The sequence below is a fragment of the Montipora capricornis genome, chromosome 10 (genome assembly GCF_036669925.1).
Source record: "Montipora capricornis isolate CH-2021 chromosome 10, ASM3666992v2, whole genome shotgun sequence".
NCBI classification, from domain to species: Eukaryota; Metazoa; Cnidaria; class Anthozoa; order Scleractinia; family Acroporidae; genus Montipora; species Montipora capricornis.
The window spans coordinates 3,316,670-3,341,752 of record NC_090892.1 but is presented as its reverse complement, the minus strand read 5'-3'; the positions used below and the strand labels follow the sequence as shown (position 1 = coordinate 3,341,752).

Genomic DNA, 25,083 nt, shown 5'->3' with positions numbered 1-25,083 from the left:
CCTGAATCCGCTGGAGCTTTCTCCGATCCGATGCATTGTAAAAGTTCCAGACTATATGGCAATAGGCCAGATGGGGCAGAATCGATTACTTATAAAGAGACAGTTCAAAATCACAAGGTATCAAATAACGTAGCTGCACAAAGACCCCTCCTATTTGACTGGCCTTGGAGCACAGATCACTTATATGTCTGGTAAAATTCAGTTATTCATCGATTTGGGCTTTTAAGAGCTTTATTTCACCCATTCTCTAAATAACATGTCGATCTACTGATATATCTTGATTATCATTTTCAGAGTTTGCATTGTGCTCTTTAAAAACCATGGCAAACAAGTCAAATTATGCTAAAATTATGCTCAAAATTATGCTAGCACAATCTATAAAATCCTACCCTGCTTTGTCCTTTTTTTCGGTTGGATATCAAATTTTCCCACCTAAGTGGAGGAAAAGATGCTGAAGAACAGTCTTCATAACTACATTTTGTTCTGACCCTAGCATGCAGCTCGACCTCGGTGTTTTGGGAGTTTTTCAATTAATGGATTATTTATACCACCCCAAACTGTGGCTGAATAATGGATTATAAATCGTTCTGGCATTGATTTCAGACAAAGAGGAAAGCACACTGCCTACATATGCATAAATGGCCCCAAATGATGGTACTCTAAAGCGTGATTAGAGTAATGGTTGTTCCCTTGTTTCCGTTACTTCTGTTACGTTAAATACTCTTTCAAATCGCATTCTACGTAGATCGAAAGTAATGCTTGAAACGTCACATCTTACGGTGTCTTATTGTAGTTAAGGTATATTTTACGAAAAGTAACAACCTTTAAGTGGGCAGTTACTTTCGTACAGGCCAATACTATGGAGCAAATATTTTTGAATTGCAAGGGAAGGTGAGTGCATCAAGTGAAGATCAGTGCACAAAAGCGCAGGTGAGGGCGAAAAACTGAAGTTGAGTGCGTACAAGTGAAAGTGAGTACATACAAGTGAACTTGACTGCATACAAGTGAAGATGAGTGCATACTAGTGAAGGTGAGTGCGTACAAGTGAAAGTGAGTGCGTACAAGTGAATATAAGTGCATACAAGTGCAGGTGAGTGCATACAAGTGAAAGTGAGCGCATACAAGTGAATGTAAGTGCATATAAGTGAAGGGAAGTGCAGGTGGGTGCGTACAAGTGAATGTAAACGCATACAAGTGAAGGTGAGTAAATACAAGTGAAGGTGAGTGCGTACAAGTTAACGTGAGTGCATACAAGTGACGGTTGAGTGCATAAAAGGAAGGTAAGTGCATAAAAGTGAAGGTGAGTGCATACAAGTGAAGGTGAGTGCGTACAAGTGAAGGGAAGTGCATGCAAGTGAAGGTGAGTGCGTTAAAGTGAAGGTGAGTGGATACAAGTGAACGTAAGTGCATACAAGTGAAGGTGAGTGCATACAAGTGAAGGGAAGTGCATGCAAGTGAAGGTGAGTGCGTTCAAGTGAAGGAAAGTGCGTTAAAGTGAAGGTGAGTGGATACAAGTGAACGTAAGTGCATACAAACGAAGATGAGTCCGTTCAGGTGAAGGTTAGTGCGTACAAGTGAAGGTGAGTGCGTACGAGTGAAGGAAGGTGCGTAAAAGTGAAGGTAAGTGCATAAAAGTGAAGGTGAGTGAATACAAGTGAAGGTGAGTGCGTACAAGTGAAGGAGAGTGCATACAAGTGAAGGTAAGTATGTACAAGTCAAGGGAAGTGCAGGCAAGTGAAGGTGAGTGCATACAAGTGAATATAAGTGCATGCAAGTGAAGGGAAGTGGATACAAGTGAACATAAGTGCATGCAAGTGAAGGTGAGTGCGTTTAAGTGAAGATAAGTGCATACAAGTGAAGGTGAGTGCATAAAAGTGAAGGTGAGTGCATACAAGTGCATGAAAGTGCATGCAAATGAAGGCGAGTGCATACAAGTGAAGGTGAGTGCGTGTAAGTGAAGCAAAGTGCGTAAAAGTGAAGGTAAGTGCATAAAAGCGAAGGTGAGTGTATACAAGTGAAAGTGAGTGCGTACAAGTGAAGGCGAGTGCGTACAAGTGAAGGGGAGTGCGTACAAGTGAAGGTGAGCGCATAGAAGTGAAGGTGAGTGCGTACAAGTGAAGGTTAGTGCGTGCAAGTGAAGGTGAGTGCGTTCAAGTGAAGGGAAGTACAGGCAAGTGAAGGTGAGTGCATACAAGTGAATGTAAGTGCATACAAATGAAGGTAAATGCGAGCAAGTGAAGGTGAGTGCGTACAAGTGAAGGCGAGTGCATACAAGTGAAGTAAAGTGCAGGCAAGTGAAGGTGAGTGCATACAAGTGAATGTAAATGCATACAAATGAAGGTGAATGCGTGCAAGTGAAGGGAAGTGCTTTGAAGTGAAGGGGAGTGCGTGCAAGTGAAGGTGAGTGCGTACAAGTGAAGGAAAGCGCATACAAGTGAAGGTGAGTGCATACGAGTAATGGTGAGTGCGTGCAAGTGAAGGAAAGTTCATAAAAGTGAAGGAAAGCGCATACAAGTGAAGGTGAGTACGTACCAGTGAAGGTGAGTGCGTACAAGTGAAGGTAAGTGCATAAAAGTGAAGGTGAGTGCGTTCAAGTGGAGGTTAGTGCATAAAAGTGAAGGTGAGTGCGTTCAAGTGAAGGTAAGTGCATAAAAGTGAAGGTGAGTGCATACAAGTGAAGGTAAGTGCATACAAATGAAGGTGAGTGCGTTCAAGTGAAGGTAAGTGCATAAAAGTGAAGGGAAGTGTATGCAAGTGAAGGTGAGTGGATACAAGTGAATGTAAGTGCATGCAAGGGAAGCTTAGTGGATACAAGTGAAGGTAAGTGCATAAAAGTGAAGGTGAGTGCGTTCAAGTGAAGGTTAGTGCATAAAAGTGAAGGTGAGTGCGTACAAGTGAAGGAAAGTGCATGAAAGTGAAGGTGAGTGCGTACAAGTGAAGGGAAGTGCATAAAAGTGAAGGTGAGTGCGTACAAGTGAAGGTTAGTGCATAAAAGTGAAGGTGAGTGCGTTCAAGTGAAGGTTAGTGCATAAAAGTGAAGGTGAGTGTGCGCAAGTGAAGGTGAGTGCATACAAGTGAAGGGAAGTGCATGAAAGTGAAGGTGAGTGCGTACAAGTGAAGGTAAGTGCATAAAAGTGAAGGTGAGTGCGTTCAAGTGAAGGTTAGTGCATAAAAGTGAAGGTGAGTGCGTACAAGTGAAGGAAAATGCATGAAAGTGAAGGTGAGTGCGTACAAGTGAAGGGAAGTGCATAAAAGTGAAGGTGAGTGCGTACAAGTGAAGGAAAGTGCATAAAAGTGAAAGTGAGTGCGTTCAAGTGAAGGTTAGTGCATAAAAGTGAAGGTGAGTGCGTTCAAGTGAAGGTGAGTGCATACAAGTGAAGGGAAGTGCATGAAAGTGAAGGTGAGTGCGTACAAGTGAAGGTAAGTGCACAAAAGTGAAGGTGAGTGCTTTCAAGTGAAGGTTAGTGCATAAAAGTGAAGGTGAGTGCGTACAAGTGAAGGGAAGTGCATGAAAGTGAAGGTGAGTGCGTTAAAGTGAAGGGAAGTGCATGAAAATGAAGGTGAGTGCGCACAAGTGAAGGTTAGTGCACAACCTGAAGGTGAGTGCGTACAAGTGAAGGTTAGTGCATAAAAGTGAAGGTGAGTGCGTACAAGTGAAGGGAAGTGCATGAAAGTGAAGGTGAGTGCGTACAAGTGAAGGGAAGTGCATGAAAGTGAAGGTGAGTGCGTAAAAGTGAAGGGAAGTGCATGAAAGTGAAGGTGAGTGCGTACAAGTGAAGGTAAGTGCACAAACCTGAAGGTGAGTGCGTACAAGTGAAGGGAAGTGCATGAAAGTGAAGGTGAGTGCGTACAAGTGAAGGAAAGTGCATGAAAGTGAAGGTGAGTGCGTACAAGTGAAGGTAAGTGCATAAAAGTGAAGGTGAGTGCGTACAAGTGAATGAAAGTGCATACAAGTGAAGGTGAGTGCGTACAAGTAAAGGTGAGTGCGTGTAAGTGAAGGAAAGTGCGCAAAAGTGAAGGTAAGTGCATAAAAGCGAAGGTGAGTGTATACAAGTGAAGGTGAGTGCGTGCAAGTGAAGGTGAGTGCGTACAAGTGAAGGGAAGTGCAGGCAAGTGAAGGTGAGTGCATACAAGTGAATGTAAGTGCATACAAATGAAGGTGAATGCGAGCAAGTGAAGGTGAGTGCTTACAAGTGAAGGCGAGTGCATACAAGTGAAGGGAAGTGCAGGCAAGTGAAGGTGAGTGCATACAAGTGAATGTAAATGCATAAAAGTGAAGGTGAGTGCGTGCAAGTGAAGGGAAGTGCAGGGAAGTGAAGGTGAGTGCGTGCAAGTGAAGGTGAGTGCGTACAAGTGAAGGAAAGCGCATACAAGTGAAGGTGAGTGCATACGAGTAAAGGTGATTGCGTTCAAGTGAAGGAAAGTTCATAAAAGTGAAGGAAAGTGCATACAAGTGAAGGTGAGTGCGTACCAGTGAAGGTGAGTGCGTGCAAGTGAAGTGCGTAAAAGTGAAGGTGAGTGCGTTCAAGTGAAGGTAAGTGCATAAAAGTGAAGGTGAGTGCGTTCAAGTGAAGGCAAGTGCATAAAAGTGAAGGTGAGTGCGTTCAAGTGAAGGTAAGTGCATACAAATGAAGGTGAGTGCGTTCAAGTGAAGGTAAGTGCATAAAAGCGAAGGGAAGTGTATGCAAGTGAAGGTGAGTGGATACAAGTGAATGTAAGTGCATGCAAGGGAAGGTGAGTGGCTACAAGTGAAGGTAAGTGCATAAAAGTGAAGGTGAGTGCGTTCAAGTGAAGGTTAGTGCATAAAAGTGAAGGTGAGTGCGTTCAAGTGAAGGTGAGTGCATACAAGTGAAGGGAAGTGCATGAAAGTGAAGGTGAGTGCGTACAAGTGAAGGTAAGTGCACAAAAGTGAAGGTGAGTGCTTTCAAGTGAAGGTTAGTGCATAAAAGTGAAGGTGAGTGCGTACAAGTGAAGGTAAGTTCATAACAGTGAAGGTGAGTGCGTACAAGTGAAGGTTAGTGCACAAAAGTGAAGGTGAGTGCGTACAAGTGAAGGGAAGTGCATGAAAGTGAAGGTGAGTGCGTACAAGTGAAGGGAAGAGCATGAAAGTGAAGGTGAGTGCGTAAAAGTGAAGGGAAGTGCATGAAAGTGAAGGTGAGTGCGTTCAAGTGAAGGTAAGTGCATAAAAGTGAAGGTGAGTGCCTTCAAGTGAAGGTGAGTGCATACAAGTGAAGGGAAGTGCATGAAAGTGAAGGTGAGTGCGTACAAGTGAAGGTAAGTGCACAAAAGTGAAGGTGAGTGCTTTCAAGTGAAGGTTAGTGCATAAAAGTGAAGGTGAGTGCGTACAAGTGAAGGTAAGTACATAAAAGTGAAGGTGAGTGCGTACAAGTGAAGGTTAGTGCACAAAAGTGAAGGTGAGTGCGTACAAGTGAAGGGAAGTGCATGAAAGTGAAGGTGAGTGCGTACAAGTGAAGGGAAGTGCATGAAAGTGAAGGTGAGTGCGTACAAGTGAAGGGAAGTGCATGAAAGTGAAGGTGAGTGCGTAAAAGTGAAGGGAAGTGCATGAAAGTGAAGGTGAGTGCGTTCAAGTGAAGGTAAGTGCATAAAAGTGAAGGTGAGTGCGTTCAAGTGAAGGAAAGTGCATAAAAGTGAAGGTGAGTGCGTTCAAGTGAAGGTAAGTGCATACAAATGAAGGTGAGTGCGTTCAAGTGAAGGTAAGTGCATAAAAGCGAAGGGAAGTGTATGCAAGTAAAGGTGAGTGGATACAAGTGAATGTAAGTGCATGCAAGGGAAGGTGAGTGGATACAAGTGAAGGTAAGTGCATAAAAGTGAAGGTGAGTGCGTTCAAGTGAAGGTTAGTGCATAAAAGTGAAGGTGAGTGCGTACAAGTGAAGGAAAATGCATGAAAGTGAAGGTGAGTGCGTACAAGTGAAGGAAAGTGCATGAAAGTGAAGGTGAGTGCGTACAAGTGAAGGAAAGTGCATAAAAGTGAAGGTGAGTGCGTTCAAGTGAAGGTTAGTGCATAAAAGTGAAGGTGAGTGCGTTCAAGTGAAGGTGAGTGCATACAAGTGAAGGGAAGTGCATGAAAGTGAAGGTGAGTGCGTACAAGTGAAGGTAAGTGCACAAAAGTGAAGGTGAGTGCTTTCAAGTGAAGGTTAGTGCATAAAAGTGAAGGTGAGTGCGTACAAGTGAAGGTAAGTACATAAAAGTGAAGGTGAGTGCGTACAAGTGAAGGTTAGTGCACAAAAGTGAAGGTGAGTGCGTACAAGTGAAGGGAAGTGCATGAAAGTGAAAGTGAGTGCGTACAAGTGAAGGGAAGTGCATGAAAGTGAAGGTGAGTGCGTGCAAGTGAAGGGAAGTGCATGAAAGTGAAGGTGAGTGCGTAAAAGTGAAGGGAAGTGCATGAAAGTGAAGGTGAGTGCGTACAAGTGAAGGTTAGTGCACAAACCTGAAGGTGAGTGCGTACAAGTGAAGGGAAGTGCATGAAAGTGAAGGTGAGTGCGTACAAGTGAAGGAAAGTGCATGAAAGTGAAGGTGAGTGCGTACAAGTGAAGGAAAGTGCATAAAAGTGAAGGTGAGTGCGTACAAGTGAAGGAAAGTGCGTACAAGTGAATGTGATTGTAGGTGAGTACATGTCGTTACTATATATGGTAAAAACGTATATAGTGCTCTATATGCGTGCTAGCATGCAGTTCTTACCATTTGTTAATCCCTGACACTGAGCTTGGTTTGCCTGTGGCTAGTACGGCTCCGCGAACTTCCATGACCGAGTAAACCTGGCACTAGTGTTGTTCAAAAATGGTGGCTGATGAAGTGATCGAATCGGCCATTGACTTCGTAGGGCAATTTCATCCTTCTCTGTAGGTTTGCTGGATTGCTTTTGTCATGAATCTTTCACCGAAAGAACTATCCTCGCTTTTAAGGTGATCTACTTTTGATTAATTTTTTTGAATAAGAGCTTTAGAAACGGCTGTTTTGAACGCGTCAATGCAAAGCTCGATTCACATATGGTTGTGTGGCACATGTTTTTATGATTTTCAATGCTGTCCATCGCTAAACTAGTTCTATATTTGCACTATCTCATTTAGAGGCTGAAGATCTTCCCTAGGAGTTTATCATTTATTACTTATGCGAGCGATTTTTGTCAACCACTGGGAAAAAACAGGCGGCTCTAAAACACAGGTCACACATGTGGAAGACTAGCTACATGTAGGAGTCTCTGCCCCAGTGATGAACACCTAAGCCAAACGTTTGCCTTAGACTTTAATCAAAATTTTTGTAGAGTGATTAGGGCTGGGAGACACTTTTGGTGTTGTTTATTTGTCTGTAGCACAGTGACATGTACCCTGATCGACCTGTGGAATGTGACCTGTGTTTTGGACCCGCCGGGGAAAAACGTTACATTTACTTTGGCTAACCTTTACTAATGTAGTCTCCGACTTGAAAACAGCGGGTATGCCTTGTTGCTGTAGGCAACGGTGAAGTTGTTTGTTGTTGTTACAGGCAGCGGCGAAGTTGTCCGTTTTTGTTACCCTATGTCAAAGACCTATCCGAACAACTGCTGCCTACAGCAACAAAGCATATGCGCTGTTTTCAAGTCTGAGACTACATTAAAACCACATCTAGTATGACCGAAAGATGCTGTCGAGCTGACTAAACAAGATGGCATGGTTTACAGGATTCCCTGTGAATGCGGCAAAGTCTACATCAGTGAGACTGGAAGACCTATGCAAGCACAGGGGCCCCAAGCTCAGTGTGAGCGTGGCTGACAAAAATATAAGGATTTGTGTGAGAATCCCGATAAAAAGCTTAAGAAGATAATTACAGTCGTACCTTGATTATCCGGACCTCGATTATCTGGATTTCTCGATTATCCGGACTTTTTCTCTGGTCCCAATTTTGTCATGAATATTTATTAGTCATCATCAAGATCCCTAGCCATATTCTTTTTAAAACTGCAGCGTTGAAAAGTAAAGTAAACGCGAGTTTTTTTCTCTTTCAAAAAGCAAGATAAAGCAGCGCTCGCACACGTCGTAACTAATGCAGAACTTTCGAATGAGTTCTGATTGGCTTAGAGTTGATTTGTTGCTAAGTGAAATTTCACGCTCTATTGGCTCGTTCGGCAAACAAGCTACACTGTCACGCATGTTTATTCACGATCATCATGTCCTTGAAGCGTAAGCGATCCGTTCCTTCGATAAAAGATAAACATAATTTTGCGATTAGAGAAAGAAGAAAAAGGAACCAATTTGTCAGCTGAATATGGCGTTAGTAAACGGCAGATATCTGATACCCGCAAGAGAAAGGAAAAGATCATGACGTTTGCCGACACATGTACAGGTATTCACAATGGACAGTGAAGATGTAGACCATATTGTTTCCCAAACGATTTGCAAATGTTTTGTTTCACGATTAAATGTCGCTTTCTTAATGTAATCAGTTTTTGTTCCTCATTAATATTCACATTCTCGATTATCCGAACCCTCGATTATCCGGACTATTTCGTCTAGTCCCAAGGAGTCTGGATAATCGAGGTTCGACTGTATATGAAAAAAATCTCAATTAAAAAGCCTAACTTTATTGCCATCGTGGATAGCTTCCTTCCTGTGTGGTTATTTTCCAGATCCGACGCGATTTGAGCCATTTCACAATTTCGTGGTTGTCAACGGTTATAATATAATCCCAAGGCTGGAGACTAAATTCTCATGTGCCACCAATTTGAGTCAAATATTCCTTGATAAAATATTCCCACAGTCACAATTTCACATCAGAATCAATTGACAAAGATTAAACTTTCATTTCAACCCACCATCAACGCAATAGCAGTCCTGCGAACAACGTCAGGTGGTGAATATTGCAACAAAACAGCATTCAAAGGTGGTGCTTGAGCACAAAAGTGGCCACGGCTTAAACCTCTGATAACAAACTGACCCTTACTGGGGTGGCGGACCGTACATGTAGAATTTTTGTCAACTGCAAAATTTCTTTATTCCCTTGGGTCTACTGGCATGACTGCATTGACGCAGTCGTCCAATCACAGTCACGCCTCCTTCATGTTGACAAAGTTCAAACACATTCGAGAAGATGGAAAGCATTGAAAGATGCGAGAATGAAAGCCGTAGTAAACATGCTTTTGCGCATTCATGCAGCTTTTATTAGTCAATAGGATTTTGTACATACATGTAGTAGGCTGTTCTCAATCGTTACTGTATTTATCAAGCCTTCAAGAAATTAACATTAATTGTGCAAATAAAATTTGTTCCCCTAGTTTATCAAGCGCACATTTTTTTATTCCCATGGGTCTCCTGATGAGACTGCATTGACTCAAGCCTTCAAGGAACATAATTATATTGACATGCAAATAAACTTTGTTCGCATAGGATATTGTGCTATGAATATTTTGTGGCTGCAAGCCAGTGAAATTTAATTATTTGCATCTGAGAGAAAACATGTTTATTTTGGTCGGCCATGCTCACACTGAGCTTGGGGCGCCTGTGATGCAAGATACATGTAGAATCAAAGAACATGAGCAAGACATCCGACTTGACCGTACCCAGACCTCCGCAGTTTCAGAACACACTAACAACACCGGACACAAACCTGCTTTGGAACGAAGTGAAGTTTATTGATCATGATCCTCATTGGTACGCATGCGGGGTCCAAGAGGCAACATCAACAGGGATAGTGGAGTAGAAATTCTGGAAGCATTGATGCCCACGAACAAGAAACACAACAACAAGAGAACCATACAACAGTGGACCGCTGAAGGAACAACACACCGAAACAGGGAGGATCGAAATACACCAGTCACAGCTGCTGAAAACACACAGTGAGGCGTAACCAGTCGACCTCATTGCCTGATGAAGACTAGCAGTAAGCAGTCGAAACGTTGCAATCTACATCATAAGTGACCACATTGTGAGACAATGAGAATACTTTATTATTATTGTACTTCACCAGGATGAATACGACATTAAAAAAAACGCTTCTCCCTTTTGCTTGTATTAAAATGAACTTATTTTTTGAGCTGTCTTGTTTTACTTGTGGGGTTATTTTAGGAGAGCAGATTCCATACATGTACATGATCTGTTAATTGCTCACATGAATCAAATCTTGAAGTAAGCTGCATCTAATGACAAATTATTGAACAGTTTTTCAAGCAAGTATACAAGGTATAAGCTCAAATGTACCAAAGCACTTTCTTTTATATATTGTATTCCCTTATGTCTTACCAAAAATGAGCTCTTCACTCTGACTTTTGCTTACTTTCTAGCCTACTTTTGTCTACGTATTTATAGAAACTTTGCTTGCTTCTTTGAACAGCATTCTTGCAGAAGATTCTGTAGCTGTGTCATCATTTGAAACCATCGCTTCTTCCTTGCACCAACTATTCAACAAAAATGAACATTTTCAAATTGGGAGTGCAATGGTAAGATTCTTATTACTTAAGGATGTACATTGAATTTATGTATGTATCTAACACATCTCATTGCAAAAAGCAGTAAGATGAGTGTTTAAATCACAGTAAAGGGGTTACAGGGCTGCAAATAACGACCGGTCAACGGACAATGTCCGTTCAGAAATTGGCTATTGAGTGGACAAATCCTTGGATTGCCGGGCATCTTGTCCGGTCATTTACTGACTCTTTCAGATAAATTTTAATTTTTAACTTCATTGGAACCCCGCCTAACGGTCACTTTGGTAATTTACAGTCACTATTTTATTGCGGCCACTTTTTTTGTCTTAGCAAAACGGCCATACATTCTCTTATAGAAAACCCTCGTTAAGGTGGTCACCCATGAAGACAGCCAACGGCCACAATTCCTTTAAATGCCCAACAGCAGAATCCTCTATAATTCCACCCCATTTTTAATACGGCCACTCGCGCTATTTAAACACGATTGATACTAAGTGTTTCGGTTCGGTAATTATGGTGGCTTCTGTTTTTTAGAAGCATAGTTAGCTGGGCCTGTTCTTGTTTTAATTGTAGGCTCAGAACTTACAGTACACTTAACAATTTTAAGCATTTTACTTACTGAGCGAAGTTTCAAGTATTTTATACAATTACTGTCCGTACATTCCTGTTGTTTATTAATCAGGAAGTGCAAATGTGATATTTGTCATTACCGCCCTTTAGTCATGAATTTCACCCTACCCCGGTAATACACCCACCCCGTTAATACGGCCAATTTTTTACGCCTGTTGATGACCCTACATGGCTCCACTGTATTTGATAATCACGAGGGACAACATTTATATATGTACCCTTTCCGAAATTGAAAAAAAAAAACGAATATAAACTACATGTACATGTAGACAAATTAGTGGTCAAGAAATTTCCTGTAGTCGCGTTGTGTCTTCCGTTATTTTATTTACTATAGTTGTTCCAGATTAGTAGAGGGTTGTACAATGTACATGTACCTTTGGCGAGATACCGTGATTAACTCTTAAATAATTATAGTGATAGATTGTTTGATTGATTGAATGATCCGAATGCACCCTTACGAAGAATAATCTTGCTGCACCGAGAATACTCCACATAGCATTTGTTGCTCTAACAAAAATTCACAATTGTAACTTTAAAATAAAAGGCTCTGAGTTCTACTGAAAATAAAAAAAAAGTCAATAAATATAAAAAGAGACTAAAGTTTCTTGGCAAAAGACAGAGAAGCTAGGAGAGAGAGAATGCAAGGCCCCATTTCCCTCAGAGGGAAAAGGACAAGATGATGATGATGAAAGTTTCTTTATTTGTCTGCATGTACATATTTTCTGTTATTACTAACCTCTGAATTGCAAGGTTCACTCAATAATTTGTTATCATCCTGTTTGTTTTAGATGAAGGGAAACATATTTTAATTAATTAAATTATATACACAAAATATTCTTACATGTATCTGTAACGCCTTACATGTACATGTACCTCAAAATGTATGTGATTGTATCTCATGCGGCTGACCAGATGATGCAATGGTCAATTGGTCATACAATTTCAATTCAAACACACAAACTGAACAAAATTGCGAACGAGGTTGACCAAAATTTCTGAAATGGACGTTCCGGAAAAGACTGTTCCATTTGATTCTAAACCCAAAATTTGGGAATTTTTGCCCAAATGGATCATGCCCATCGGTTTGACCGGACAATATGACCCGCGCCTGCCGATTAGTTATTTGCCACCCTGCCATATTGTCATTTCAGTCTTGCCTATAAATCACCTGTGAGTGTGTCATTTAAACTGTTCATTTAAAAAATTTATCCATCTGAGGTTGCATCAATAATTATAAAGGCAATAATACAGTCAAACCTATGTACGTGTATAACGGTCACCCTTGGGAAATGGCTACGCTACATGTATGTACAGGTTTTGTTCTAACTCTTCTGGAAGTCAATGAATAACGTTATCATTTTGAAATATTTGATCACTCAAATTAACAATATTCGTCATCAGTAAAAATTAACAGCAACACACTAAAAATGAGACCAAGTCCCAGTATCCTCGATTTTCATTTTTTAAGGTGACTCTTTCTTTTGTGAGTGGCTGCATCATAAGTTGATGGAAGAGAAATGTGACGCCGAGCATTATCCAGGTCAATAAAAGGTGTTGACTTGACAAGTTCAATACAGTGTAATAGAAAATTCTGTTTGTAGAATTTGAAAGTGAATAAAGCCTAGTGCGGCAAATAAACTGTTTTTTGAAAGCGAAAATGACCCACTCCCAAGAGTAGGACATTGGCACTTGAGACTTTTCTTGAACTGTCGCCGGCGTGTGTTGGACCCAGGGATAACATGTCATATTAATTTTATTTTGTAGTTGTATTCAGTGAGCAGTTGAATAATCTTGTCTTGATTATCTAATTATTATCCAATTTGGTGACCATTTGGTTTGCTTATCTGGAGATGCACTGTACATAATGATGAATTGTGGATTTGGGAAGTCTAGAGGGTGGTCACGTCCATTATTATTATACTGGTGACCACTGTATACATGTCAACTTTACAGTAAATATAAGATACTATTTTTGGGAAGTTGTTTGGTTTGACTGTATTGTTGTATTTCAGGACAAACAAGTATTTCCCTTCATAATATTATTGATGATTTTTGTTGATTTCAGCTGATGCTCTTACAACAACCTGACTTGCTTCCATCAACAAGCCAAAGGATTGTGGTTCTCTTTTTGTTGTACGAAATGTACAGAACAGGACCCATAGCAAATAACCCTTTTGCTCCTGTCTTTATACATGTCTTAGTAAGTAACTATAATAGGGGAATCTTTGTTTAGATTTTTTGCCTCGTTAGCACAAGGCTACCACTTTCTAATCAGCCAGGCAAGATAAAAGTAAGTCTAAGTATTATAATATGACTAGCTCCATGAGCGGGCAAGATGAACCAAATCCTGTGCAGTGATTGGCTACCCGAGCGGGCAAGATGGGGCTATACTGCCCACTCGGGATTTCGCACTTGGTCCTGCAAGACCAAAGATTATTTTTTTGGGGGTTTATTCCATATAATAAATCATTTATTGACCATTTATTGTGTGGTCAAGAAGGCTGGATATTGGCCTCTTTCTTTTTACATGTGTTTATGGACCTCATAAACACACAAAAAAAGAACATGGCCAATATCCAGCCATCTTGACCTCACGCTTGGTCAATAACCCATATGTATTGAAACTGCATTGTGTGATGAGCTATGTATGTACAGTATCTCTGAAAATTTGGATGCAATATTCCAGATTATCTCTGAGCAATGATGCTTCAAAAATTCGAAATTTATCGGATCATTAATTTTATTGTCTAGCGCTTTTGCCACCGAACATATCACCTTGTTATCAAAGCTAAAATTAAGGCTTAAAATTGGGAGATTTAATTACAGTACCGTGCAAATGTAAGTTGACAGTCTCGACTCAAAACTCTATCCGCAATCCTCAATGTTTTCAAGAATCGAGCATCGAGTTTCGAGGCTCGAGTTTCGACTTCAGTGTTTATAACTGCTGAATTACCAGGACACTATTGATAAAGAGCCCTAATCCGGACACCGAAATTTCTTGGAAACACATTCATAACAAGTCAAGCCTCCATGCACATTGCGAGCGATCTGCGGTAAACAGAAAGTGCCAGCAAAAGTCTTCAACCGAACATACAAAATGCAAACCAACTTGAAAGTAAAAATATTTACACGATACTATGCGATACTAAAATCTTAGTTTAAGATTTGCAGACATAGTATCGAAATACATGTATTTTTCACGATCGCTTCCACTGTATGCGCGATTTTTTCTCACCGCTCATGTTTTCTCGACGTCAGTGTTTATAACTGCCGAATTACCAGAGTGAGGACAATATTGATAAGCAGCCCTGATCCGGATGCCGAGATTTCTTGGAAACACATTCATAACATTGCATAACATTGCATTCATAACATTCTTGTACCAATTTGTACAATATAAAATAGCATGATGCCTTCTTGAGCAAACTCGTATGTTAATGAGGCAAATGATTTGTATTAAACAATGATGTCAGCAAAGATTCCCTCAATTAAAGAGTCAATTGATAATATTGTTTTCTCTTTGTATTTTTAACAATTACTGTACATGTATATTTAAAGCTCTTTGGTCATTAATACATGTTTGATACTCTTACAATCATGAACAGTAATAAGTATTTTTTTTTCCTTGACTTTAAACCCATTGACTCGGGGTTGGGCAATCTGCGAGTTTCACGTTTAAGTCTAAGCACCCATTTTAAAATGGTTAGCTTTCAATAACTGTGTGACTCGCATGTTGACAAACATGGCTCACCATGTTGGCTCGTATGACTTGCAGCCATGGCTTGCATGGCTCACAGCTACAGTAAGGCTTGCATGGCTCACTGGCTCGCACATTGACCTCACTCCATTGACTCCTCAACGTCCTCCTCGTCTCTCACTTACGAGTAAAATCGTCAGGTGTTAAAACAGAGTGAAATCTATTAAGTCTCACGCCCAGGAGTCAATGGGTTCCAAAAAGGTAATTAATACAGAGAATTTTCTATCATTTGTTCTGTTGTTGTCACAAATTAGAGTCCCAACAATGAAGAGAACAGAGTTTGTGGACTGGAATCTCTTCCCACATTAAGTCAAGCTGAAAAGTCGTTTTTATATATGTTGATCACATCGCCATCAAGAGATGTAAGTGTTGTTATTATTTTTAAACTAAAGGCAACTGCTGCGTATCTATCTGTACTTTGTGTGATCCGTGAAAAGGGAACCAGTGATCAATAAAATGCCTTCATGGATTTTTTTTAAGCTGTTAAAGAAAACTCCACGACAAGTTTTGGTGATGGATTTTACAGGGGGTGCACAGGTAAGAGGAGACTCAGTTTCTTCCTTGTCTCGTCCTTGAATTTTTTTCAATTTAAAATAATATTTTGCCACAATTGCTTGTAATCTCGCAATCTGATTGGCTAATTTACCGTTGTCGATAATAGTCTAGACAATTCTGTACGTGTCATGCTCGCGTCAATTTGTCACGCAATGTAATAGCCAATTAGGAATGCCCATTTCGGGAAATAAACCAATCATATTGCGAGAAAGTTATAGGCAATGCTTGCTCTTTCTTTTTTTCGTGATTTTGCTCATGCTCTGAAAATAATACACTGTAATAAGGCGATTTAACAAATCAAAAGTGGTTCAGCGTTGTCTGTACTCTTATCAACTCGCTCGGCTGCACCTCGTGACTCCACAACATTTTGAGCACTGTAATGACAAATATCATTATCGATAAGAGTACAGACAACGCTGATCCACTCTTGATTTGTTAAATCGCCTTATTAGAGTGTACATAAGTGTGCACAACAGATTGACATTAATATTTTTTCAAGCAAGAAAGTACTCAATTTTTATATCAAATCTGAGGGAGAATTTTGTTTAGATCCTCAATTTTAACCATGAGCTTGATGAAAGTCGGTTTGTGAACAAATCTGCGATCAATGTGGTTTATTCAACATTTGAAGTCGGAAACATGTTTGCTGTGCAGAAGAACAAAAAGTGTCGTGTCCACCATTAATTTTTTGTTCACCTGATGTGTATGCTTTCTCATCAGAACATTGACTTGAGCTCTCTTCAACTAGCTGTGACTGAGAAAAATTCTCAGTTACCTGATTTGAGTTGCTGTGGGCTGCCCGCTGTGTTAGCTGATCCTGATCCTGATGTAAGGTGAGAGTACTGGTAATGATTATTACTGATCTCCTGGCCAGGAATACAACTGTACACATACTGTACAACAGACAGGGTCTGGAAGGGGGGGGTCTGGATCTCGAATCACGGGTTAATTTTCCCTACATTCACAAATCACGTAACTTTTTTGGGGGAATTCATGTATCATGTAGTTGGATAGAGAATTGATCAATTCAGTTATCTATATTATGATTAAATAACTTTCTTTGTGATGACTTTTAATTAGTTCTACACATGACTACAGGTACAGGAAAAGAGATAGATTTCAGGGGCAGATTTAGTGGCTTCTGTAACCAACCGACTTTCAGGTGCATCAGGTGGTTTTACTTTACATGTAGATAATGATTAGTTTAGTTTCAAATACATTTTGCCTTGATACATATACATCACGCAAGAAAAACTGAATACATAATGCATATCAAATATGAAAAATTATGATAAAAAGCTCGCTGCCATGAAAGAAGATCGCTTAAATTCACTGTTGTTGCTCTTTGTTCACAAGGACATATCCTTGGATTTTGATGCAGTTATTGATGACTATGCTAAACGTAACCCCCTGCAGTGAAGGGATTTGTCATCTTTGTTAGTAGGCCGTGTGAATGCAATGGGATCATTCCGTGAATAGTTTGCTTACCACTACGATATCGTTTTCTGTCATCGCTTAAAAAATTTCCAATTGTGCCTTCTAAAGCCTTACGTTTTGGTCACAAATCCTCCCAGAATGCTGTAAGGAGCATCTTGACTAACGTGAATTTTTTGGATAGAGAGCATTTGGTGTTTGGGGGTGGGGGGGGGGGGGGAGGGGAGGATCTCGCCTCAATTTCTTTGGCCCCCTCTTTCTGGAATTTCTGGATCTGCCCCTGGGTTGGTGATGAAATCAACAATTCCAGGAATCCATATCCCGACGATTCTTGACTCTTTGTTTGACTTTGATAAAGTGTAAATGAAGCTCATTGCTGTGACATCGTAACTTTACGATTCTTCTCTTTCACATTTTGTTTTGTAACTTCAAAACTTCCATGGTCGTTCATTTTTTTTATGATGTTAACAACCTGTCATAAAGTTCGAGTTAGTTTAGACGGTATGATTACTCGGGTGCTCGGCATTGCAACAATTCGCATGTGAAAACGTCCAGGCAACCTGGATGTGAACACGTGTTACAAATTTGACAGGCAGCTTTTCATTTTCCAACGAGCCAACCTCTGATTGGCAGTGACCTGGACGGATGATTACAACATGTCGTCTTTCAATGCATCTCTCATCTCAGTTCATGTGAACTACAAATGAGTCAACAGAGGTCAAGTGCGAAACACGGCAATGGTAGATTATTTTAGTACATGACAATGACAGAAGACCTTTTTCATACCATCTTGACAGACAAATTACAGTGTACATGTATTCCTGTAGGGTTGACTGATGTTCACGACATTATAAAGGCAGAAATTGTGATTCACGCACTACAACTGTAAAGGATCATGTGTTACGGTTAATATATTATTCACAAATCACAGCTGAATCACATCGTCAGAATGTTTTGAGTGCCAAAGGCACTCCAAACTAGGGGGTCTGGGGGCATGCTCCCCAGAAACTTTTGAAATTTAGGGGTCTCGCAAATACAATTTGTGACAGTTTTTCTGAAGGACATTTCAATAAATAAATGTGAAGGAAAATGCAGTAGTTGTTTATTTTACTTATCTGTTGAGTTTTCAGCAAGCTACAACACACAGGGGGCTTACATGCAGAAGGAAAGAGGTCGCAAACTCTGTCATGCATCATCATCACCTTCAAAAATAACCGGAAATTGGGAACTGGGGACTGGTGATTAGACTGACACTGTGTAGGGGCCTCAGAGGGCTTTTACTTATAACAGAAAATCTTTAAAAAAATCCTACCATTTTCTTAAGTATGCATGTGCGTATTTGCGTAAAGGACGCTACAACCCTGATGTAAGAGGTTAATGATAAATAGCTTAAGTCCATTGACTGCTTCACAACTATCAAAACCCAGCAGCTTTAGGAGAAAGAAGTCAAGCCTTTATACATGTATCTTATAATACCGGTTTAATCAGTACAGTGTGCATGTAAGTGCTTGACCTTAATTTTTAATACCGGTAAGTCACTGGTCCTGGGACGAGTGGAGCTGACAACTTGCTTGTCCTCCAAAAATCTGTGGTAGCATCCTCAGTTTTGACTTCACAGCCTTTGATATTGGTTCTTAAATTCAACTGATTCATATATATTGGTTTTGTCCACCAGTTCAGGATTTGATTCAACCGCAGCCTCACATATCACAGAGACACTTGTTACTGGTGAGACACAATACAGAGTGCATGGAGACTCCAATGTGCTTTCTTTTTTTAAAACTCATTTTAATTTCAGAATCAATTACTTGAACTCTTTGTAATAACATCATCTGGATTTATATGTTTTTTTTTTTAATGTTTATTTGTACAGGGCATGATCCCCCTTCTGAGTTGAATCTCAGGCCAGTGTTTGCCAGAGTTCCTCCCCCACTTTACTCTTGTGATGATGAAGTATGTATTTGGTTAATATAGACCTCTAACTAGCCGTGTTTGAGGTCCGTACTGTAAGTGTTTTGTTCATTTATCACCTGCACTCTTTGCACTTGGGCCATAAATCAACGGGAAAAAACTCAGTGCATACATGTAACTTACAGTATGGACCAAGTAAACAAGAAGTGAGAAGCTTAATATATAGATTTAGCCAAGCCTAAAACCGGAGCTCCCGCTTCTAACCCCAGAAAGCAATATACGTAGTGTATAAGGAAATATTAATTATGCTTCTGCATAAAGTACAGAATTAATTGTCATTAGTGTATACACTTTACAGTGGTCAAACACCTCTGAGCTAACAGCAGTAAACAAACAAACCTTGCAAACAATAAGCAACAATTTTAATCAACAACTAAAGCTGAAATTACATGCACAGTAATCACTTTCACAACAGTTTCCGTTTGACTGATAATCTTTACACCCTCTTCAGTTTCGAACAAATTAAGAACAAGGGCAAAAATTACTAATTAAAAAGTTAATGTAAAGGTAAAGTCTGCTATGAACCTAAAAGGCCCATCATGCCAAGGCTTATCTCCGGTTACTGTAGCAAGAAGCGACTAGGTGTATTTCTACTCCCCCCTGGATGGGATGCTAGTCCACTGCAGGGTTCCCCCCAGCATTAAATTCGCCGGTACCCATAAATTTATACATGTACACTTGGGTGGAGAGAGGCACTGTGAGAGTAAAATGTCTTGTACAAGAACACAAGGCAAGGTCCCCTGCCAGGACCCAAACCCGGACCAATCGATCTTTAGTCGAGCGCACTTAAACCATAAGGCCACCACGCCTCCCACTAAAAATGCTAAAAAGTCAATGTAAAGCGTATTAATTCGCTTACTGTACTAAAATTTCACAGTGAAAGAAAGCAGCTCATGACTGGACATCCATTTCACACAAAAAGCCTATAAATCAAAAGCTATTAAATTAAATCTAACATGGACCGTCACCACAGTAATGATGAAGTCAGTTCCAAAATGAGCGACCGTAGCAAGCCAAAAAACCTGTGACAAACAAGACAAACAATTGTTATTAGTCAATCTCAGTTGGAGATTTTGCCGAAAATCACAGGTTCAAGCTTATCAAACTGCTTTTCTGAGTTTTATCTGGGCCAAAAAGAACCTAAACTGTCCCAAACATTGCTTACAAGTGCATTTGTTGCAGATAAATGTACTGCAATCCGAAATAAAATTAATTTATACTATGTCAAGAGTTTGGTTTTAATAACCTTACATTTGTATGTCTGACAAAAATACATGTAAACATTGATGACAAGAAAACTTGCCAATCATGTGTGCTGTAAGCTTGAATGGCTACAATGTATGTGGTGTGTGATTGTTGAAATATGCCAGAAATTATCACTGTCTAACATTTTCAGGCCTTCTTTGTTTTGTAGCAAGTTTTACAAAATATGTGAGGCAGCAAGGCACGCATCAAGAAGGAAAACATTACCTGAAAGCTAACCATTGTAAATAAGTGTCTTGTCTCTCACTCTATTTCTCCCAGCTTTACGGTGTTCTTCATTGAAATTTTCTCTTCTTCGTCTTCCTTGGCTTCTCTGGAGGCTTTCTTTGCTTAAATGTCCCAAATTTCGTTGCCTCCTCTCTCGTGCTCTTTCTTGCTGCTCCTCCCGTTGCTCGTCACTAATATGATTCCCCCCAGAAAAAGGTGGGTAGCCAAATGCAACGCTGTCACACGATTTCCCGCCAAGGAAAATTGCCTGAACACTCCCATTTTCGAAGGCTATCCTGCTGCCCCACCTCCACCCCGACAGTCTGTATGGGTGGGCAGGGGCCAAAATTTCTTGTTTGGATAGATTTCCAAAAAAATCTTACCCATGGTGCTCTGCTGGCATGCTTTGTGCACCTGAGCTCTGCTATTATCTTTAAGGTAATCAGGTGCGCAGGAAAGGAAACTAGTTGAAATCAAGCAGAATGTTCAACTGCCACAAAGGGTTGGCATGCTTCAAAATCTGTAAAATGAATACTTGTAAATCTTAGTCAGGCTTTTTGAAACACCGGGTAGGTGCTTGCACGATTCAAACAGTTCCACAAGTTTACATGTATTTCAAAGAGAGAATAAAGTGACAGTTTAACCCATTGGCTCCTTCAGGAGTGTTCCCCATTGACAAGTAAAATTGTCTGGCATTAGACAGAGTAAAATACTAAGTATGTCGGGTTTAGGGCTGTAAGCAGGGTTAATGCAAGTAAAACATTAGGATTCCTCCCCTATTTGTAAAATACACAATGTACAGTGTAAAAATTCAGAGACCCCCAAACAAAAAGTGATGTTACAGTAGGTTTGAGTGTTACAAGTCCAGTGACTCTTCAGGCAACATAATAATGTGTAGTGTCTTCTTAACTTTAGCTTGTGTGGATGAATCCAACTGGAGAAATACATGCTGTTGAGTGGGACAGTACAATGTGTGTGACAAATAGTGCTGGTTAGTGCCTATTAATGTGTCATGTTAATGTAGACTCTTGGTATAAATAGATCAAAATATTATTAATTGTGTTTTGCAGTTGTTGGTTTATTTGTACGTAATTTCGTGGGTTACAAGATAAGCATGCTTCAAGTTTTAAATCTTCATGCAAGCAATGAGTTTTTTGAATACCTATTCATTGTGATTCTGTGTAATGCAAGACAATATTCATCATTTTGTTTATATTTAGTCAGTGGTCAAAGATAATTAATTTGACATATTATTTCATCACTCAATCCTTTTTCCTATTTTATAGGTGCTGAAGTTCGTCGTTTAATGAACAAGGCTTTTAAGGCTAATTTAGTTCTACACCAACAGCAGGTTATTACTGTACATGTTCAAGTCCATGTTCTTTTCACAGTTCTTTGCTTTTCAATGCTGAGTTAACCTTTAAGTAACTACATTTTCTTTTGGCAGGAAAGAAAATCTCTTGCCAACCCTTTGCATATTAATTTTGCCCTTTTATACATGTAGTCCAAAAATAGCAAAGATTCTGGGGAATTTTTTTTTTTTTTTTTTTAGGTAGAAACTGTTTATTTAACTACTATTTGACTGGGCTCTGCCATTCATGTCCCTAAAGTAAAATCAAAAGATCATCTTTGAAAAAGTGTTCTCATAATTTAGATTGTTTGTTTCTGACATTTCTAAGTAACACTGTTGTGATGGTTCACTCACCTTGTTTTTTCTTGTTCCCTTGAGTGATAAGACCTGACCAACTTAAGTAGTTTTCAAATAGGAAATCCAGGACAAGTACTGGACACCCTGATTGGGAACTACATGACTGTGTCCTTGTAAGGACCACGCTCATGTACACCATCCTTTTATGCTACTATAGTATGTTGCTACACTGCTCTCACATAGTCACACCTTTTTCTTCTCATCCAGCAAGTGTTAATTGAACTCGAGAAGGACCCTAAGCTTGTCTATCATATTGGACTGACTCCTAGCAAGGTAGGTACATGTATGCAACGCGGCCTTAAAAGACACAGTCTCTGTTACAGCAGATTTACTGTTTTTAAGTTGAAAATGGTCTTAACTTAAAACTTACTACATGTACTTTTCATTAGCTCACATCTGGTTAGGAAAAAATAATATTATGTCAACCCATTCACCCCTGAAGCGGATTCCATTGATGAGTAAAATTGTCTGGCAGTAGAATCTATAAGTATCATTCTTCGGAGGGAAAGAGTTAATAAACCGAAGATGCACTACAAAAGGGGTTGCTTCACGCTTTACTTTTGTTCGAATTCATTCAAGCGAGACTGCTTATCCAAGATGGCGCAACAAACAGGAACAAAGAGATGGAACACCAAAAAGTTATTTCCAGTGCAAGAAAAAGGGACTGGGTATTAAAAGAAAAGAGAATGACACTGATAACATTAATAATTTTCATGACTTATCACAGGTACATGACCCTAAGGATGCGAGAGCACATGACATCTCCTTATTTTAGACAATTTTAAGGGCTGATTCAACTGATCCTTTTTATGGACAGCCAGATAAATAACGTTCACTCACCTACTATTTTCTGTGTTGTCCTGAGTGATTTGATGGGTTTCTGGGAATCTCTGATTTCCCCTTCAGATCTGACGCGTCATCCGATCTGCTCTAAAGCCGTTATCATTCCTTCTTGGAACATAGGCCACTGACAAAGTCCCTCCAGTCCCCTCTGTCCCTGGACAGGTGTTCAAGCTGATGCCAAGAGAGACCTCTCGACTGGATGGTATGGTCTGTGTCTCTCCTCCAGCAGTTATGCGGTCTCCCTCTCCGTCTACTTCCCTGTGGGTTCCAACCAAAGGCTTGTCGAGCCATGCAGTCATTTGATCTCCTAAGTTTATGGCCAATCCATGCCCATTTTCTGCTCATCATCTGTTGCCTCACAGGTGCTTAACCTGTGGTTTCCCACAGTTTATTGCTGATAGTGACTGGCCAATAAATACCAAGGATTCTGCGCAGACATCTATTTACAAAAGTCTGTAATTCTGACACGGTCTTCTTAGTCATTCTCCATGTTTCAGACCCATAGAGCAAGACAGACTTTACAGTGGAATTGAAAATTCTAATTTTGGTGGCTGTTGTTATTTCCCTGGATCTCCAGATGTTTGCTAAGATATTAAATGCGCTACGTGCTTTCCCTATCCTTGCCAATACGTGTTCGTCCGTTCCTCCCGTGATGTTAATAACACTGCCTAAGTATGTGAAGGATGTGACATCTTCTATGCTGAGATTATTGATGGTAATATGCTCATTCCATTTGCCGTTGATCCTCATGATCTTTGTTTTATCAGAGTATTGATGTTAAGCACTAATTTAGATGAGATAGCTTTAAGCTTGGAGGTTTTTGCTTGCATCTGAGAATGAGTGTGAGCCAGAAGTGCCAAGTCGTCAGCGAAGTCCAGGTCTTCGAGTTGGTCTACAAGAGTCCACGAATTCCATTCCTTGAGCCAGTTGTGTCTCTTTCATCGCCCAATCCATCGCAAGAAAGAAAAGGAATGTTGATAGGAGACAGCCCTGTCTTACGCCCGTTTTGATACTGAAGCTTTCAGTTAAGCCACCATCATGAAGAATAGGACAGCTCGTACCCTCATGCATTCTTCACTAGCGAAATATAGCAAGATCATATGATGTTGCTGGGGATTCCATGATGCCATCAAATCCCACAGAAACATTTCTGTCTAGTCTATCAAAGGGCTTCTTATCAAATGCAAAAAATTGACAAGGCATGCAGCTTCCACAACTGCTCAGGGTTGAATTTTTCCCACTTCCAAAAGTGCTTTGGGTATGTGAAAAGTCCATAATTTTTCTAGCATCGGCCTAAAATTATCGCATTACATGGCTCTGCAACCTTAAAATCTTGCTCGATTTTCAAGCTTTGCTCAGGTTTTTGCCATGCCATATGATGTGGACATACAGTGATCAATCATTGGAATTTGATCAAAATCAAAAAGCTCAAATTTCCTCCAATCTGTAGGTGTAGTAGGTGAGTGAACTTTATTATCTGGCTGCCCATAAAATGGATTTTCGTAAAGACCCGTCGTAATTTCAAGTTTTTATGGAACATTAAATTTGTTCTCGATCAGTTGAATCGGCCCATCCAAATGTCGCAAATAATGTGACGTCACACGCTGTCGCATCCTTACGGTGTCTGCCTGTGAACATATTATGGACACATTGCCATTCGGTGCTTATTCACTGCACAAATTATCACAGAGTTCTGTATGCCGACGACGGTTGATTGATAAGTCATCCCCATGTGGCTGAAGCACCAGCCTTTATAGTGCATTGTGTGTGGGGAAGTGCACTTGATGATGCGCTTGGCAATGAAACTATAGCTGCATTATTATTTGGTGTCAATTCATTCCAAGAGGGTCTTTTATTGAGGCTAAAACAACCTGATACGTGGACAGCACTTGAAATGAGTAGTTTAAGTAGCCTCAACATCAATGAACAAGGTACTGTGTTAAATCTTTGGTAGTCCTTCATCTTATTTATGTTGTTTGGTATGGGCAAAGAACAAATTGGTCTTGAAGTACACTAGTCTTAAAGACACAGGATGGCAATCCTATTGACTCTTTTATGCTTATGTAAAAGTCAAAACCTATTTAAGCTGTTATTTTAAATAGGCGGCAAAGACAATACCCAAAAATGCTTGCGACATATTTGAATGAGATCCAACCCGAAGGTCGTGGGTTCAATTCCCACCCTGGTCAGAGATTTTCTCGGTCCTTGTGTGTGCCCATTTCCAGTAGTAGGGCTAACATCACATGGTTCATATGGGGTAGAAAACTAGCACTTCACAATACCCTTTAAGTAATGGTC

At 40.2% G+C, this 25,083-nt stretch overlaps 1 protein-coding gene across 1 annotated transcript in view; it reads left to right on the top strand.

Annotated features, from left to right (window-relative positions):
• Nucleotides 1–6,781: 6,781 nt before the first annotated feature.
• The window catches only part of LOC138019441 (CCR4-NOT transcription complex subunit 11-like), a 35,560-nt gene continuing 17,258 nt past the window's right edge, over nucleotides 6,782–25,083 (top strand). The window contains exons 1-7 of the mRNA XM_068866231.1: nucleotides 6,782–6,923; nucleotides 10,324–10,429; nucleotides 13,113–13,247; nucleotides 15,059–15,166; nucleotides 15,285–15,341; nucleotides 16,080–16,192; nucleotides 20,179–20,181. Of these exons, the coding sequence (XP_068722332.1) occupies nucleotides 6,886–6,923; nucleotides 10,324–10,429; nucleotides 13,113–13,247; nucleotides 15,059–15,166; nucleotides 15,285–15,341; nucleotides 16,080–16,192; nucleotides 20,179–20,181 (560 nt within the window). The 5' untranslated portion in view covers nucleotides 6,782–6,885. The remainder of the gene's footprint in view (nucleotides 6,924–10,323; nucleotides 10,430–13,112; nucleotides 13,248–15,058; nucleotides 15,167–15,284; nucleotides 15,342–16,079; nucleotides 16,193–20,178; nucleotides 20,182–25,083) is intronic.